The sequence below is a fragment of the Condylura cristata genome, unplaced genomic scaffold, assembly GCF_000260355.1.
Source record: "Condylura cristata isolate star-nosed mole 26May11 unplaced genomic scaffold, ConCri1.0 scaffold00005, whole genome shotgun sequence".
Classification (NCBI taxonomy): Eukaryota; Metazoa; Chordata; class Mammalia; order Eulipotyphla; family Talpidae; genus Condylura; species Condylura cristata.
Window position 1 is genome coordinate 11,752,912 of NW_004567106.1, and position 19,202 is coordinate 11,772,113.

Consider the following 19,202-nt stretch of genomic DNA (forward strand, 5'->3'; position numbering starts at 1 on the left):
AAAAAAAAAAAAAAAACAGGGGCCTCCCTGGTGTCCTAGGGGTTGAGTTTCAGTGCTATTACCACTACAGCCTGAACTGGATCTCTGGCCAGAGAGTTGACCCACATGGCACAGCAGACCCCCTCCTGTCTCGCCTGCTGCTCCCCTCAGCAGTGTGTTTCAGTACATCTGCCTGTTCAGCTTCCTATTCTGTCTCTGGTGAATCTCCCCATCTTCCCCTGCCCCGGCCTACATCCCAGTTCTTCTTTGCATAAATAAATCTTAAAAAAAAAAAACTACATCAAAAATACAGTAAGAAAAAATGCCTTTGATGGGCTAGTTAATTGACAGGGCAACACTGAAGAGTATCTCTCTGAGCTTGAGGCTATCTTAATGAGAAGCCTCAAAAGATAAAAAAAAATACAAAGGAAAAAATCTTAGAAGTCAGAAAATACCCAACAACTGTGAAACAACTACAAAAGTTATATGCAATAAGAAGAAAGAGAAAGGAGCAAGAGGAGTATCTGAAGCAATATTGACTGAAAATTTTCCAAATCAATGTCAGATACCAAACTACAAATCCAGTAAGATCAGAGAACACCAAGTAGGACCATCAATAATCACCTTAAATGTCAATGGTTGAAACATACCAACTAAAAGACAGAGACTTACATGCTCACCACTCGCCCAATTATATACCCACTTAAAATACAGACACAAAAATAAATGGACAAAAATATCTCCTATACATACTAATCAAAATAATGCAGAAGTAGTGATATAAACTTCCAGAGAGAGCTCTTTTTAAAGCAAGGAAAGTTTTCAAGGATAAAAAGGGGACTTAACAATAAAGGAGTCAATTGTCCAAGAAGATATATTAATCATCTAAAAATAGACCTGCACAAACATAGTCAACTGATCATTGTTTGACAAAGCAGCAGAGATAGTCTCTTCAACAAAAGGCGCTGAAACAACTGGCCAAAAGGGAGGATTCCAAACACAGACCTTACACACTTCACAAAAATTAACTCAAGACAGATTACAGAACTTTGGATATAGGCCCAAGGTGATAGGAGAAGAGAAAAACTAATCCAAGTGTCATTGCTCTTGGATTTGGCAATGACCTTTTAGATATAATACCTAAGGTATCATCCATGAAAAAAAAGAACTAATATTCAGAGAGTCTTTAAAATGGAAATTTATTCTGTGCCAAAGATAATCTCTAAAGAATGAACAGATAAGTCAAAGACTGAGAAAATATTTGCAAGAAATACGTAAGTCTGATATGAAGAACTGTTATCGAAAATATGCAAGGAACTCTTAAAAAACAACAATTACAAAATAAACAATTCATAAAAAAATAGGCAAGGACCTTAACAGATACCTTAATAGAACCTACCCCCAAAAGACAGACTGCACATAAGCTTTTGAAAAAATGCTCCCCAACCAAGGTTATCAGGGAAATGCAAATCAATAAAACAATGAGCTACCTCTACATAGCTATTAGAATGCTCAATGAACTGACAGCACCAAATACTGGTAAGGAAGTGGAGTAACAGGAACTAACATTCATTGCTGGTGGGAATACAAAATGGTACAGCTGCTTTGTAAGACAGATCAACAGTTTCTTGATAACTAAGCATGTTTTACCATGTAACCTAGTACTCATAGTCCCTCGTATTTACCCAAAGGAAATGAAAACATCTATCTATGCAAAAACCTGCATGTGGGTGTTTATAGTGGCCTTATTCATAATTGTCAAATTTGGAAGCAAACAAGATGTTTTTTTCAGTCAGTGACTAGACTGATTGTGTAGCATAAATTATAATACATAAAGAGTAGAATATTATTTAATAACAAAAAGGAACTATGAGAGTTCAGCCTTGAAAAGACATGGAGAAACCTAAAATGCATATTAAGTTCTGAAAGAAGCCAAACTGATAAAGGCCACACACTGTATGATTCCAACTATGTGACATTCTGAAAAGGCTATAACTAGAAAGACAGGTGGAAGGCTGGTGGTAGCCAAGTACTAGTAGGTAGGGAAGAAAAATAGGCATAGCACAGGGGAATTACACAGTGAAAGCACTCTTTATGATATTAAATGGCAGAAAAAATCATTATAAAATCGGTCCCAAACAGAATAGAGTGTACCTTAATGTAAACCATGGAGTTTAGGTGATAATTATGTGTCAATGTAGGTTCAGCAATTGCAGCAGATAATGGGATAATGAAGGAGGCATCCACATGTGGGGCAGAATAATAGGGGAAATCCCTGTACCTTTCTATCTATTTTGTTGTGAACCTAAACTATTCAGAAGAAAGAAAAAGAAAAAGAAAATATATATATATATATATATATATAGTCTATTTAAAAAAAGGAACAGGGGGGTATCCAGAACCAGTAAGATGAACATGGTTAGGTGGAGTCACCAAGTGCTCAACTCCCTGTACAATCTTCCTTTCTTTCCAGGGAGTCCTTGAAACAGTTTGGATTCTTTCCCGTTACAGTTGAGTAAACTGCAGGTCAAACAGTCTGATCTGCCGCAAACCCGTATCTTTCTACAAAGCTATAAGATTGTCTTGGACCTGAGTTTCTCAAACTTGACCCTGGGTTTCTCAACCTTGGCCCCAAGAATGTTCTGAGTTAAATCATTCTTTGCTATAGAAAGCTACCTAATGCACTTAAGGATGTTTAGCAGACACACTTGGCCTTTAACTACTAGATGTCAATGGCAATCTCTCTTCCCAAATGTGACAACCAAAAATGTCTCCCAGGAGACAAAACTCCCTACCTCCAATAGAAAAGCACTGCCTTAGACAATTTGCTCATTCATGTGACACAGTCACCTATGGGGAGCCAACCATTTACCAGTCACCTACTAGGAGACAATGTCAAATAAACCAGAGACCCTGTCCCACCTGGGGAATGACAGACTTAACACTGAATGGTAGGCATCAAGCATGTGGCAGTCTATGCTATCACAAGTAGAGTGGTGGCCAAACTAAGATCAGAATGATGTTGAAGTTGGGGGCACTAAGCTAAAGTCTTTCAAGGTGGACCTTTTGTTCTGATTACAGCAATAACAACAAAGAACTTTCATTGGGCCCTAATTCTATGCCTGGCATGGTGCAAAAAGGCTTTACATCTGATCTCATTTAAATATCAATAAAGCTATTTAAGGCAAAAGAACCATTAAAATCCTCATTTTTCAGATGAAGAAACAGGTTTTAAACACTTGTCTTAAATGCTCAGTAGTAAATCATAGCCTAATATGACCCTAACCCCAGATTGTCTTGATATTTATTCTAATAACTTCAGATGTGCCAAGAGTTTGGTAGGCAAAGAGATAATCTTTTTAAGTCATGCCACTGGAAAAAAGTTTAGTTGGAAGCAACTTAAAAGTGTTTTTAATAGACATTCCAATACCTGAATGCCCATAGTTCAGCAAAAGGCAGACCTGCCTAAAGCAGAATATTATTCTCCAATATTATATGCTGAACTCAGTCTCAAATTTTTTAAAGCATCAAGGTTACAGTATAATTAGGAACCAGCTGCAATTGTAATTACTGCTCCCAATATAATTTATTACATATTAGCAAGTGTCAAATTACGACTGCTTCTTAAATGAATAAAAACTGATTGTGCTGTTCGGAAGACTGGGATCTATGTTCCTGATAGGGAACAAAGGAAGAGAAAAAGTATATGACATATTTATAAAGTGCTGAAAGGTTCTACTTAGAAGATCACAAGTTGCTGGAGCCCAGATAATGCCACAGAAAGTTAAAATGGCTTCTGAGAGAGAATAGCTAACATAATAAATGCACAGAAAGAGAAAGGAGCAAATCAAAGGACTATAGCAAAGTTGCTTCCACAAAATAATACCCTACCTGTTCAAAATTATGTGTGCATCAACTTCATATGCCTGAAGTACAGACAAGAAGTCGAAATAAAGCCAAAGTAAAAGAAGAGGCACCCTCAGACAGCCAGGATTCTCATCACAAATACATTCTCTTGTGCCCTTTCACTTTAAATCAAAATAAATTCAGATGAGCCAGACTTAATCTGAGAGAGAGACAGACTGACAGAAAACATGAGTGGTTTCTTAAGTAACACTTTGTTTAAACATGACAAATCAGAATTTATATAACACAGGAGCCATAAGGGAAAAGATTAATAAAAATGTAACAAACTTATTTAAAATGAATCAAAGAATCAAAAATAGGTATGAACTACCCAAATATCAAACAAGCAAAAAAAAAAAATGTACGACAGGACAAAAGGCCAAGTTTAAAAATGCTGTTGGAACAAATCAATGTGAAAAGGCAAATAACTCATAAGAAAATTGGGCAAAGTTCAAAACCAGGCTCTTCTCAGTTTGTGGGAGGTCAAAACAAACAGAAATGCCAACAAACATCACAAAAGAAGAGAACCTGGGCTGAAATTTTACTTCTGGAACTTAGATGGGAGATGATGGAAAAAAGGTGGGGTCTGCAAATGCAAAGTGAACATCAACCTGCAATAAAGTAAGGGTGTGAAGACCCAGAAGAACTTAAAGGCCTTGCCAGTGGGCCTGGCAGAGTCAGATGAAACACCAGCCTTTCCTTTCCTAGACTGGAAGTAGACATACTGGCTGGGCCTACTGGGAATGTTTCCCTGTATTCTTGGTCTACAGGGAGCACTTTTCTCAAGGCACTTTCTTTTGCAATACCTCACTGGAGTCATGGAGATTCATCTACCTTGGGACAACCCCATCCCCGCCAAGGCTTGTTCTGCAACTTTGATTCTCCATCGAGCACTCTTGGATGCTCAAGTACTTGCAAGTTACTATTATTTATTTTGGTGGGAGGTGGAGGGACTGAGAAAATGGTGGATTAGAAAAAAAAAAGAAGAAAAGTATCCAACAAGCCACTCACAAAGCAGAAAATTTCTGCCCCCTTTTATTTTTCCAAGGCATGCCTTATACATGGAAGAATTCCACCGAGTGTCTGAATGTTATGTAGTAAGTTCTTTGAGAAACAACTGTTATCTGCAGAAGGTCCCTGTCCTCAGGAGTTCAAAATCTAATAGGAAAATATAAAATACATACTTAAGAAAGGACAGTTCTCCTTTAGAATCACCACATTATTATCTCACCTGTGCCAATTTTAAAGCAATGCTAGGAGCCGAACTGTGTATTCCCAAAATGTATGTGTCAAAATCCTAACCCCCAGTACTTCAGTATGTGCCTGGCTATAGAGAGGATATTAAGATGGGCCCTAACCCATTAGGGTTGGTGTCACCATAAGAAAAGGAAATAGAACACAGCAACAGAAAGGGAAGATCATGTAAAGACTGGGAGACAGTTACCAAAAGCCAAAGGGAAAGGATTTCAGATGTTTATACACCCAACACCTTGACTTGGACTTCTAGTTTCCAGATTTGTGAGAAAATAAATTTCTCTTTGTAAGTCCGTCAGCTCATGGTACTTCATTATGTAAGTCATAGCATATTAATTCAATAACAGTTAATGTACAATGAGCTGCTCCCATTGGGTCATTCTTTCTTAATGCTGGATCCAGGCATAAGCATTGCATTTGGTCACCAAGACTTTTTGGGAGTCTCCTATAATCTAACCTTTTCAATCATAACACTGACATTTTAAAGTCACACCAGCAGTCTTATAAAATGTCAGGGCTTGTCTGACTGTTTCTTCATGACTAGTTTCAGATATAATGCTTTTTTGGCAAAAATTCTCCAAAGGCAATGTTGTGTATCTCTTATTGCATCACATTAGTAGGGACAATGCCAGCTTATCCTATTTCCTGAAGCTGTTAAGTTGGACTATAGATTGAGGCAGAATTCTCCATTGTAAAGGTGCTTTTTTCTCTTTATAGTTAGTAAGTAATTTACAGAGAGACACTTTGAGACAATGGGAATTACAACAATCTTTTACTGAAAGGTTTTAACATCCATTGAGAATCCTTGCCTGAGTCAATTATTACTTTGCAGGTTGCGAAAGAATTTTGTTTCCTAATTCTATCTTACTTTCTATATTTAACATTCTTCAGTAAATAAGAGCTTTAACTCTCCACCCTTAGTCTCACTTGACTCTTTTGCAGGAATAATAAAAATCACTTACTATGGAATCACAGATTTTTAAAAATTCAATACTATGTCATTTTGCAATTCATCTGTTTTAATGTGCTAGAACACCCTAAAATAAAACACTTTAACCATTTTATATGTTCAATTCAGTCCCATTACATACCTTCACAATGCTGCAAAATTATCACTACTGTTCATTTCTCATCATGTCAAACAGAGTCTCTACACACAGTAATTACTATCTAATTGACTTTAATAGCCATTTTTGGTGATAATTGATATATATTCATTTATATGTATAAATTTATACACACACATGTATATGTATTCAGTAGACACTTATCCACAGAATAAATACCAAGACCACTAGTGATGTCTGAAACTTTCAGTACTAACCAAATCCTATGTAGTATTTTTCCCATACGTACTTATAGTAAAGTTTAATTTGTAAACTAGACACAGTAAAAGTTTACCACTAATGAATAAAATAATTACTAATTATTTACTATTATTCATTGTAATTTACTACAATAAAAGTTATATGAATGTGGTCTGTTTTTTAAAATATTTTATTGTATGTAATATTTTCAGGTTGTGTATAATACTTGACTGTGGGTAACTGGGAACCATGTCAAGCAAAACCACAAATAAGGGACTACCTTTTATACACCTTTCTGTACCTGTGTGTACCCACACACACTCACAAGTGTATGTACTGAAACTGAAAATCATTTTTAACTCAATGTACCAGAAAGAATAACTGTTAATATTAAGATGTAGCTACCTAAAAGTAAAACATTATGGAAAAAGCTGATGGACCAGAATGGCAACATCCAAATCCACTCATCAAATCAACATCACAGGAAACAGGCAGGGCCATATGCCTCCGGACGTGAATACTCAGTTCAAGTACCTGTCACTCTTGGGAGGCATCAGCATCACCTCGGATGAATTTTTGCCAAAGACAAAAAGTGAAAATAAAAAGATCCCTAAATTTAATCAAGCTTCTAGATCTAGCTATCACTTGTCAGGAAAAAACTAGGGAAAGGGAAACATTAAAAGGATGTAATCCAAAGTCTGAAACCACCAGAAAGATGACCCAGTTCTCTTATCAAGTAAAAAGCAGAAAAACAAAAGCTGGACAGGAGACTCTGAAGAGTAACAAGATTTAAAAGACAAAGCAACCAAAGTCCTTGAGTGGACTCAATGTTGATCAGAACAAAGCAATGGTAAGAAAACATAAACTTAAGACATGGGTTTTAACATCCTTAAAGGTGTTCCAAAGAGTATGGGTTAAAAAAAATAAGACTTTGTTCTTAAAATTAAAGGGACAAAAACAGCAAAATCTGCCCACTGGTATACAGGACACTAAACATTCCTGTCTCTGAGGAACTCCCAGTGAAGCAAGCAAACAAACAAACAGGCGACTTTCTTACTACACTGTTGCCAAAGTGTTATGGCTAAGAATGTCAGCAGCTGCTGGCTGTGTTCCCATTCACAAACCACTGTGAAGGATATGAGAAGGGAATGAGTGTGAGGTAATACTGGAAAAATCAAGCCAAGACCAAGGAGGCCTTAGCTGGCTAAAGAGCTTAAATTTCATTCCGTAGGCAACATGAAGCCACACTGTGAAGCAAGGTAAATTAAAGAGGACAATGTTATATAGTGCTTACGTGCAAGTGCTCGCGAGCCAGGCTTCCTGCATTCAGATCACAGGGCTGCTACCAACAAGCTGTGTGACCTTGGACAAGTCACTTCATCTCTCTGTGCTTCAGGAGATTTTGCCACTCTTTAATGAATTCCCCATTTGTATAATGTAGACAACAGCTCTTGTATGTCCTAAGGATTACTGTGAATATTAGATTACTTCATATATTCAATGCTCAGATAAGTGCCTGGCTTTTATAAGTGTTATAAAAACATAAACTACTGTTATTACTCTTTGATAACCTTTTGAGTCTAAAATTTCTTATCTGTCAAATAAGGTTATCAACTGTCCCTTTGCAGATGATTATAAATACCAGGTAATGATGTCTGAGTCTTCCTATTATCTGGTTATTTTAATCCTGATAGCTTGAAAACAAGCCCAATAACTGACTCACTTAGGGAATCCCAGAATTTAGTATAAGAGCTGGCAAATAGATGCTAGCAATAGCATTTTACTATATTTACTAACTGTAAAGAATTGTGCTCATGAACACAGTGCCCATATGGCCATAAAAGCCAATTTTAGAAGATTCCTTTGATAGTGATAGACAAAATGAGGAGGGAAATACAGGGAAGAAACCAAAGGCAAGAACAACTTAGAAATTACAGAAATTCTATAGCTAAAATGTAATGACAAGCTGAACTTTAAAGAGGAGGCAGGACACACCTGCTCCAGGGAAGTGGAAGGGCCTCAAGCACCCTATAGTCCCTAGCCTCACATCTAAATTCCTGCCACGGTGTCTCTCCTGTCTCCCACAACCGCAGAACTGAGCAGACTGGAAACTTCAGTAGGAAACTTCAGTGGTGAGCTAAAAGTGAGATTTCCAATGAGCAGCTGAAAACATAAGGCTGGCACTTGAGTGAGTGGCCTGGGCTGCAGATTAACAGGGAGTTTTCACCTTCAGAAGGAAGAGAATACCAGGTGAAGATGGGGGCGGGAGGGGGGCAGCACAGTGATGAAAAGAATCCAACAAAGGAGAATAAAGGAGTGAAATAAGGGCTCAAGAGGCCAACCACGAGGCATGATGAAGGCTGGTGGGAAGTATTCCAGAAAGAAAGGGGAGGTAGACTCGGCCCCATAAGGCCAGAAGTAAGAAGAGCCAACAGATTTAGAAAAGAGGTCATTGGTGACCCTCAGGAGAGAATGTCAAAAAAAAAAGAACAGGTATTCAGTTCATTTTCAGGACAATTCAGAAATATTACCCAACTTTCAGTATGGGTAGGTAGTAAAGAAATGGAGAAAAGAACAGCCCTTATATAATAATCATATATTCCCTTCCACAGTAACTCAGAGATGTGTCCTGAAATGATATCCTGGATTCAATGTGGAATCAAAATTAGCTCTTAGATCCTTGCAATTATACTGTACTTTATCAATATGCACTTAATGCTGCAAAAATTTGGACTAATGTACAACCAAGTCACAAGGTGTTACACTTTTAGTTTAGAAGAGCAGCTACATTTAATGACGCAATGATGAGTTCGAGGCCAATATTCTTCAAACTGTAATGTGCACACAGCCCCTGGGGATCTAGTTAAAATGCAGATTCTGATGCAACTGGCCTGGGATAACGGCCAAAAATGTTGTCTTTCTAGCAAGTTTTCAAGTAAAACCAATAACTTGGGCCAAAAACTTCCAATAGCAAAGCTCCAGAAAGACAACTCAAGATAATTTGGCAATGGAAGCAGCCTCACTGGTTAATCATTCTGATAACTATTTAGTGGATTTTGAGCTTTAAAGGAGCAAATCATCCCTTAATATTTTCTGTTAAAAATAAATGAAATTTAAAAAATAAAAATAAAGCATACCATGCTTTGCTCAGGAAGATCAAATAATAGCTCTGTCCCCTAATTTTCAGTTAGGTCTACCATCTATTGACATTCCTAAAGTACTTCTTAATGCTCAAGTGTTTTCATTCTTTATATGTCACCAATTCATCACAGATGTCAGATGGTCCTTGTTATCTCTAGCGTGATACTAAGCACCCCTATGGTCAGTGGGTACTCCACATTCGCACCACCAGTCAAAGCAGCATGCCTATTTATAGGCCAGATTCTCCTGCTCTAGTCCATGGTTCTATCCCTACAGTTATCGATTTCTTTTGTGATGCAGGCAGCCTCTTTCTATAAGAGAAATTGATGTTGAGCTGACAGTAGCAAGAGTCCAATGTAGCACAGTCTACACCAGCAGCCAGAATCAGGCCGATGCAAATCACATCATGTCTAACTCAGAAAAGTTGCTAAAGCTACACCTGGAGTTCAAGCATGTTCAAGCCAGGCCTTCCATGGGGCTCAGAACACTCTACCCCCAAATATGGCACCTTGACATATTGAATATCTTACACTAAAGAAATCTGAGAAAATGTTAGGTACAGGAAGGTCACTCTGACACCTCTTTCCCACACACACCTTTGTTTCCTGAAACAGGTCATGAAATCTCTATGGAAAAGTACTTTCCCTGAATTGGGGGAAGGAGACATTCTTATCAACAGGTGTGGGTGAGCTGGGGTCAAGAAATCTGTACACGAGAACCTTGTCAACTAACCTTATCTTCCTAGTTACTTCTTGATTATTTTACCACTTTTAGCCCAAATCATTTGTATGGTCAATTCTGCACAAATTTACTATTTTCTTGTCTGGCAAATATAAAAACTTTCTTCTGTTACTTCTTTGGGTTTTTAGGATCTTGTGAAGGCTCCCATGTATGTCAGCTAAAAAATTCACTAAAATTTGTATGCTTTTCTCCTGCTAATCTATCTTTGTCAGGTTAATTTTCAGATCCAGCCAGGGACCCTAAAAGGATTTAAAGACAACTTTTTCCTCCCCTACACTTATTTCTCCAATTATCTAACAACTGTACTGTACACGTCTTATGCAAAAGACATCCTATCGTAGTAAGTCTATCTTGCAATATCTAACTCTCATATCAAGTTAACAGTTTTCATGGATAACATGTTGAAACAGTGACTACATATGGAAATCAACACAAAGCTACTGGGCTAATAACAGTCATTAAACAGAGTGGCTTGTTTAGGTTGAATTGCTAAGAATTTCAACATTGCCCATTCTGCTATGTTGTCAGCACCTTAAGTCAAAAGGAACCATTGGGTCTATTTTCACCCATGCAACTGCAGAGCTAGTTTCCAAAGGAAGTAGTGAGTGCAAGTACTCGATCTTTTAAACATTCCAATTAACAAACTAGACCACCATTGTACAAATCAGTCACTAGGAATAATTTTGACTAGCAGACCAGAGCCATCAGTTAACCCGGTCACCATGACCCAACACAAGGGTCCATTTAAACAGGTCATGAAAAAAATGTTTTCCTAAGTAGTTTTTAAATAGTTTACTAATGCAATTCTATCACTGCAACAAAACACATTCTCTCTCTTCACTCTCCCCTCCCAACAGACCTCTGTGTCCACACCCATCCAAAGGCACCCAAGGAGAAATACGGTGAGAAGGACAGGTGTTTATGAAGCAGTGATGGCTGAGCAAGAACAGTCCACATTCAGCAGGCCTAAACCTCATAAACAGTAAGACCAGGGGAAGGAACGATTCAATTTAAGACTCTACTAAAAGGTCGTAGGACAGGGCCCTCTCTGGTGGCACAGCAGGTAATAACACAGCACTAAGAAGCTAAAGCCACTTCAGCATGAGTTCAATCCCCACCCCGGAGGTGATCTACAAGGCACAGCAGACCTCTCCTGACCTGTCTGCTGCTCCCCTCAGCAGTGTACTTCATTAGTCAGCCTGTTCTGCTCCCACTCTGTCCTTGGTGAATCCTCTTACCGCCCTGCACCTCTGGCCTGTAACCAAGTTCTGTATGTATAAATAAATAAAGCTTAAAAAAAATAAAAAGGTCACACGACAAAAGGTGAAAGAGATGAAAGAAGCAAGAGCTCTTCTGGCAATGTTTTGTGCGGTTTTCTCACAAAACACCATGAATGGCTTGTAACTTTCCCCACACCACCTCATCTGTCCTCCCCCTCACTCCTTGCTCCAGTTCTCAATCTGCTGACCAGCATTGAGAAGTCCTGTGACCTACTCAACAACACATGGGCACAGGAGTAGGGCAGAAAAAAATCTAACTAACTAGTAAGGAAAGGTTGCAAGACCAGGTTACTCATTGCAACCTTTCACGCTCAGGTACCTACTGTGGCAAGAAAACCAATGAGACTTCATCAATTTGGTGACGAAACCTAAAATCTAGAACAATTACAAACTGTATAAACTTGATGTATAAGTTCTAAAGTGATAGGAGGCAGTTGAGTTAGGTTGAAAAAAGAATTATCAAGAAAGAAAACTTGTAGGAACACCTACATGCCCTTCAACTGAACTGACACGCGAGGGATTTTCTTTTATCACACGCATTCCTTCTTTATCCCAAGGAGCCTCCAGTAGATCACCTGAGGCACAGAGAATGAAAACAGACTACAGCAGTGGCTGAAAACTTTCCATGCACATTCCACTCACCTAGGGGCTTTCAAAAACTTTGAGCTCAAGGTTTGGCCCAAGTGCAATTATATCAGAACCTCTGGGGTGAGACCCAGGCATCAGTACGTTTATACTTGCCCACATGACTATGTACTGAGAACCCTCACTTACAACAGGGTCATGAGCAAAGGTGTTTCAAGGGAATGTGGAACAATTACAAATTTTTCTGAAGTCCATGTCTTCACCTAGTAAGGGACAAACTACTAAGATAAGGATCATCTTATTATATAAACCCCAAGATCCATGTAGCACCACCTATTAAGAAACTCTAAGTTCAAACATCAGTGGAACCACAAATATTTTCCATCATCATGGCAGCATAAAAGCAAACATTCTCATCTTCATGCCTAGCACAAAAACCGGTCTGCTTTGTTGATATTCTCATAGCACCAAATACCAAATACCCAGTAGTTTTTGCCATCAGAGAGAGAAGAGGTTCTTTTTTTTTTTTTTAAGATTTATTTATTTATTCATACAGAACTGGGGTACAGGCCAGAGGCTCAGGGGCGGTGAGAGGCTTCACCAGAGACAGAGTGGGGAGCAGAACAGGCAGATTGACGAAGTACACTGCTGAGGGAAGCAGCGGGCGGGCCAGGAGAGGTCTGGCTCGCCATGTGGTCTCCTCCGGGGCAGGCGGCAGGCGGGAATCGAACTCATGCGGAAGTGGCTTCAGATTCTCAGTGCTGCGCTTTAACCCGCTGCGCCACCAGGGAGGGCCGAAGAGGTTCTTTTTTAAAAAAGATTTATTTATTTATGCATACAGAACTGGGGTACAGGACAGGGGTGCAGGAATGGTGGGAGGATTCACCAGAGACAGAGTGAGGTGCAGAACAGGCAGATGGATGAAGTACACTGCTGAGGGGGGCAGCGGGCGGGTCAGGAGAGATCAGCTGCGCCATATATAGGACACCTCTCTGGCTGGGGATCAAACTTGTGAAGTGGCTGCTTCTAGCATCATTATGCTGTGTTTTAACCCATTGCACCACAGGGAGGGTCGATTTGAAGAATGTCTTCAAGAAATTCAATCACATTTTTACCTTCAATAACAAACATCTCAAGAGGGTATCATTACAAATGAGAAACATGAAAAGCAAGGAAATGAAGTACATTGCCTAAGTCGTAAGCCATGAACAAGGGGGTCAAAATTGTGATTGTAATAGTTGCACAACTCTAAAAATACTAGAAACTCTGTAAGTATATCAATGAACTGTACACTTTCAGTGGGTAAGCTGTATGGTATATGCATCACAGTTCAATGAAACTGTTAACAGAAAAAGTATATATGACTTCTGGTCTATGCATCTGGTTCAAATGTCACTTAACAAATAAACTTTGCAATGAAGCCATAAACTGAGTGTTAATGAATTCTACAGATACAAAACTGCTGGACTGGGATATTGGGGAAATTTACAAGTCCATAATTGATGGTGAGTGATTTGGTCAGTTGGTTAATTTGTACATTTGCAAATAGAGCTCTTTTTTTTAGGCCTGGGTGGGTAAATAAATGTTAAGAGGGGAGATTTTAAACAGAGGCTGATAGGTTCAAATCCAGGCTATTATCACTTAATAGGAAAACCCAGAGAAATTACCTAATTTTTTAGGACCTCAGTTTTCTCACCTGTAAAATGGAGACAGAAATAGAGCACTGTACTTCTTATTATTATGATAACTGAGTTATTCACTGTAAAACACTTGGAAAAGTGCCTGGCACACAGCATCGTAGTGGCTCTTAAATAAAAGTCTGGTTTACACTGATGTCTTTTAATTTCTCCTCCTAAGCTATCTCCCCACCATCCCCATATACTCTGCTTCTCCACATGTTCAACTACTAGGCAGTCCAAGGATAGAGTAGGTAATAGTAGATTCTGGGGTCAGATCATCTGAATATGAACCCTAGCTTCTTCACTTCCTAATTATTAGTCCTTAGGCCACTGATAACACCTCTTGGCATTGCAGAGTCTTCATCTGTAAAACAGAGGTGAGCATATGTAACTCACAGGACCATGAGAAGGATTAAATGAGTTAATCATGAAATGCATTTAGAAAGAGCAACTAACACATAGAGTGCTTACTAGATGTGTAAGCCATTCTTCCCCTCTTTTATTACCTGCTATTCCCTAATGTAGCATGTGTTCTCACCTCTCTGCCACTCAGTTTTCCTATAACTGGAAGAGGCCTTTCCTCTTTCCCCTACTGAAATATAACCACCTTTGAGGAATTCTTTGTCACATCCACAGAAATGAACTGTTTACCTGAACTATTATAACACTTATTATGTCCCCTATGACATTATTCCTAATGAGGGCACTTTCATGACAGCAATGAGGCCATGATATGGCTCTGGAACTTCTTGGAAGCCCCAGTGAAGTAAATTTTGTATCCTCAGTTTAGTCCCATCTGGAATATTACAGAAAATCTGACATACAGTTAAGTAAGTCCATAATCACAGCAATAATTCAACCAAGAATGCAAAGTATACTTGTCCAACAAACCAAATTTTCTTATATTAATACTTTAATTGGTTCCCAAATTTATTTACATTCTAGGCTAATTTCATTCAAAGACCAAAGAAACTAAGAAGAAACGGTCAAATGATCAAGAAACTGCTAGGTGTCACTAAGAAAATACTAAGACAGTTTAAATATTCAAACAATTCATCAGAGTGATGCTAGAGTGACCTATAGTTTGAGCCCCAGATTCTTGGCCCAGTTTCCCTAGAAAGGCTCCTCAAGTTTTAAGAGAGGTTGTCAATCATACCTCTAGATGAAATCTTTAAGCTATGGCTCCGTATTCAACAAAGCAACATGGACTAGCTATGATCCAGGAAAAAAGCAAACATGGTTTTTAACTGGACTGATAAGCACTAACTAGTAGCTAAGGAAATCACCCCACAGGCTGGTGACTAAAGACAACTGATCAAGAAGCAGCTCTGGACTAAGGTACAGCTCATTTTAGAACCTTTTAATAAAGACTACACTTTCCTGACTGCCCAGGACCTACAATGAGAGACACTAAGAAATGTTGATATGATAGCAGTTTGTTCACAACTACAAGAACATGAAGAACTATCCTCAGCAGTACAAAGCGATCTCTCTCTCCCAAATAAATGACACCATTGGTCATCTCTTCTCTGCTTTGGCTCTCAGAAAGTTCAGTCACCACAGCAAGTACATTCTTATTTCCCACTAATTTTAGGCCTTCCTTCATAATCTTACTTTTTCTTTATCCTGTTTTTCTTATCTACTCTGACTTGATTTTTTGATATGTCCTTGATACTGTATAATAGCTCTTTAGGAATCCTGATGGTTCAGGTCATAGACATACTTACCTGAAAAGACATGTGTTTAAATGAATAAAACAAAACATGAGTTCCCAAAGAGTAAACACGAAATGTTTCATTTTTCTCTGACTCTCACTACTTGACAAAAATTAAACTGTCCTAAATGATATGTGACAATTTAATAAAAATACAACCAAAAAATTAAGTCTGCTTCCATGTCACTTATTTTACTTCATACTAGTTAGTCAGTATTACCTTATACTCCAATTATATGCATGTTCGTCAATTTAAGTTCCATAATTACTTTATCTCCAAATTAAGTAAAATTATTTAATTCTCCAGCAGATATGAAAATGACAATCAAGTATGGGTATCAACTCCCACCCACTCTCCTGGAAGAAGTCACCTAGAGGGGATGAATTCATATCAAAGCTTGTACTTCCTCTACATGCAAATTTAAAATGAAGAAAAGGTCAAGGGCCATTGGGTTTGAAAGGGTTAATGAAGCAACAGTTTCCAAATTCAATCTCAGAGATCCTCAGAGAATCCACCTACAACATGTTCTCTCTTATTTACACACACACACACACACACACACACACACACACACACACACACTCCAGAGCACACTCTGACATGGAACTCAAGAGTAATTACAGAAAAGAAAGGTCACTTAGGCTACATAGTCGAAGGGCTTTAAGAAGCTTGCAGCTTTGGGGAGATGGAGAACTTAAGTCATAGAACAGCATTTAAATATATTTGTCTGCTTACAATTTCCATTGCAAATGTGATTAGTTTGCTTGAATAAATAGGAATATGATGTGTTGGCCATGTTTTCCTCTTGAGGGTTATCACAGAGTTTTGATTAAGGACAAATGTCTGAAATGTTGGGTATATTTAAGTTCACTGCACTTAAAATGAGCTAAGAAGTTGCATAGGCTTGATTAAAGGGTTGCCTTCATGAACTTAAAATTAAAATCAATAAATTCCCATGATTCAAGTGATTGGGACTTGAATGTATGTATTCTGCCAGAAAAGTTGAAGTAGAGTCCAAAGAGACTGAAATGGTGTCCAGGTTTCAAGAAACAGTGAAAAAGGAAAGGTCAGGTTGTCAGAGCTGCCTTTCCTCTGGGTTTGTGAATGAGTCACATTACACAGAATTCCTTTTAAGTAGAACTTCACAGGCGTTGCAGGCTCCCAGGACAATCTGTTTTGTCATTTCTAAAAATGAAGCTTCTCAAATGCTCAGAGGCCGGTATGTAAGTGTTGTCAGATGGGGAGATGGGGAAGAAGGATGAGAAGGGGGGAGGGAGGGGAAGTGGGCTTTCTCTGTAGTTTATAAGTACACACGCAGGCCAACTATCCCAAGCATTTCCAAAACGGAAGTCAAGGTGACTTCCCCACCCGCGGGGGGGCGGAGTCTTTGAAACCTAATAGGATCAGGCTTCAACCCTGGCTAGTGTCCCCCAGAAGCAGCCCGAGTAAACAACCGGGGTCAAGAGGAGAAAGTGCGTTGGGGTGGCTGAAAGGGCCTGCCCACCCCGAGCCCTCCTCCGCCCGGGGCGCTGGGCCCCATACCTGCCAGCTCCTCCTCGCCGGCCTTGGCTCGGTCCCCCGGTGTCTTCCAGGCACCGACTCCCTTCCCGAGCCAAGTGGGAGGATCCAGTCGGCAAAGTTTCAGCTACAAGGTCTGGCCTCGGTCTCCGCTGGGCCCGCAAGTACCTCCCGGGAGAGCAGTCACCACCCTCCCGCTGCTGCAAGGTGGAAGTGCTGCCCGCACGCTGTGCACCGACCGGGCACGCGAGCGCCCGGTCTCCTTGTTGCTGGGCCGGCTCCCGCCCGTGCACTGCCCGGGGCAGCGAGCACTTACCTTGGCGGCCGCCATGCTTCGCCCCGGGTGCAGGCGGCTGCGGGACCCCGGCTACACACTCACTCTGCGGGCCCGAGAGGCTCACTTCCCGTCCCGGCGGCGGCGGCGGCGGGGGCGGCGATACAGCCCGGCAGCGTGCGCGCCCGGCCTGCCTCCCCACGCCCTCCCGCCGGCGCGGGTCATGCGGGCGCCGCCAGCCCATTGGCTGGGCCGGGGCTGGCCGCCCGGGCGCGCGTGATCCGATCGGCCTCTGCCCTAAGGCCCAGGCGGCCGCAGGCCCGGGGGCGGTAGACTGCTAGTGGGCGGGTGACCCTGGCTGCGCTGTCCAGCAGCGGCGACCTCTGCGGCTGTGGCGAGGACCGCGGGGTGGTGCTGAGATACGAGAGGGTCTCCTGGCCTCTCCTGGGAAGCCCCTAGCCTCTGCTGGTACCTGAGGCTACTCCTGGGCCCGCGACACCCACGGGAGGGCACACAGCCCGGCAAAAATTGGGAACTTTACTAGGTTGCATGTTTAGCTGGGTTTTCCTTGCTGGTTCCTTATCAAAGGGCTTCCACTCTACAGCCATATAATGCAAAAAGCCTTTTATGCAAAAATATTGTCCAGAGGGGAATAGGACCAAAATTGGGGCAGAAGAGTGCAAGGGACTATGGCAATGGGACTATGGTGATGGCACACGGGTGAATTGGTGGTGGGAAGTGCCCCAGAGATTGCAACTGAGATGAAAAAGTGCACTAAATGAAGAATGATGTATGATTAATAAATATATTTTAATTTTAAAAAATAGTGACCAGATAGAAAAGTAATGTCATCTGCGCACCTCCCTGTAGGTCCAATTTAGTTAAGGTTCATTACCAAATAGGGGTATCAGGTGCAGGGCCTACCTGTATTTGCGGAGTTACTTGATTTCAGTGCTGCACATTAAGAAGGTAGAAGTCTAAAGATTGCCCCTCACACACAAGGATTTGTAGATCTGGTAAAAGGAGACAATTATACTATATGATCAAGAATAAAATTAGATTTTTACTGGTGAATTTAAAGTAGTATATGCCTGCCTATATAGATTCATAATGATGCACCCATGAAACTTACATGATGTTGTACTGCAATGTCACTCCAATTTTTTTAAAAAAGGAAACCTGAATAAATGAAAAGAGTTTAAAGATCCCCCCAAATAGTCCCCACTAAAATAAATAGGTCATTTTTTTAATTGAAAAATATATTAGGCCCTCCCTGGTGGCACAGCGTGTTAAAGCACAGCACTGAGGGGCTAAAGCCACTTCTGCATGAGTTCAATTCCTTCCTGCCCCAGAGGTGACCGCATGGCGTGGCAGACCTCTCCTGCCCACCCGCTGTTCCCCTCAGCAGTGTACTTCATCGATCTGCCTGTTCTGCTCCCCACTCTGCCTCTGGTGAAGTCTTTCGCTGCCCCTAAGCCTCTGGCCTGTACCCCAGTTCTGTGTGCACAAATAAAATAAATCTTAAAAAAAAAAAGAAAAATATATTAAAATATATAATCTCCAGGGGTCTTATTTCTATTCATCAAAAATCTCATTCATTTCTCACTGTCATCAAAACAGTGGTGGTCAGGAGGAAGGGACTTTAAATGTCTTGTGAGTTATGGATATAATCTAACCAGCAAAAGTGTTTATTAATAATTAATTAATCAACACTGGTTTAATTCCTATTATATGCCGGCACTATGGGAAGTGCTGGAAACACCAAAAGAATTTAAGAAGTAATCCCAGCCCTTACAAAGCCAAGGCTAGGGCAAAACAGGCAC

At 40.3% G+C, this 19,202-nt stretch overlaps 1 protein-coding gene across 1 annotated transcript in view; it reads right to left on the reverse strand.

The window, feature by feature from the left end:
• Positions 1-17,624, reverse strand: part of SLC25A13 (solute carrier family 25 (aspartate/glutamate carrier), member 13) — a 171,996-nt gene extending 154,372 nt beyond the window's left edge. Inside the window, exon 1 of the mRNA XM_004676710.1 lies at positions 17,422-17,624. Within this exon, the coding sequence (XP_004676767.1) occupies positions 17,422-17,436 (15 nt within the window). The 5' untranslated portion in view covers positions 17,437-17,624. The remainder of the gene's footprint in view (positions 1-17,421) is intronic.
• Between the last annotated feature and the right edge of the window lie 1,578 nt (positions 17,625-19,202).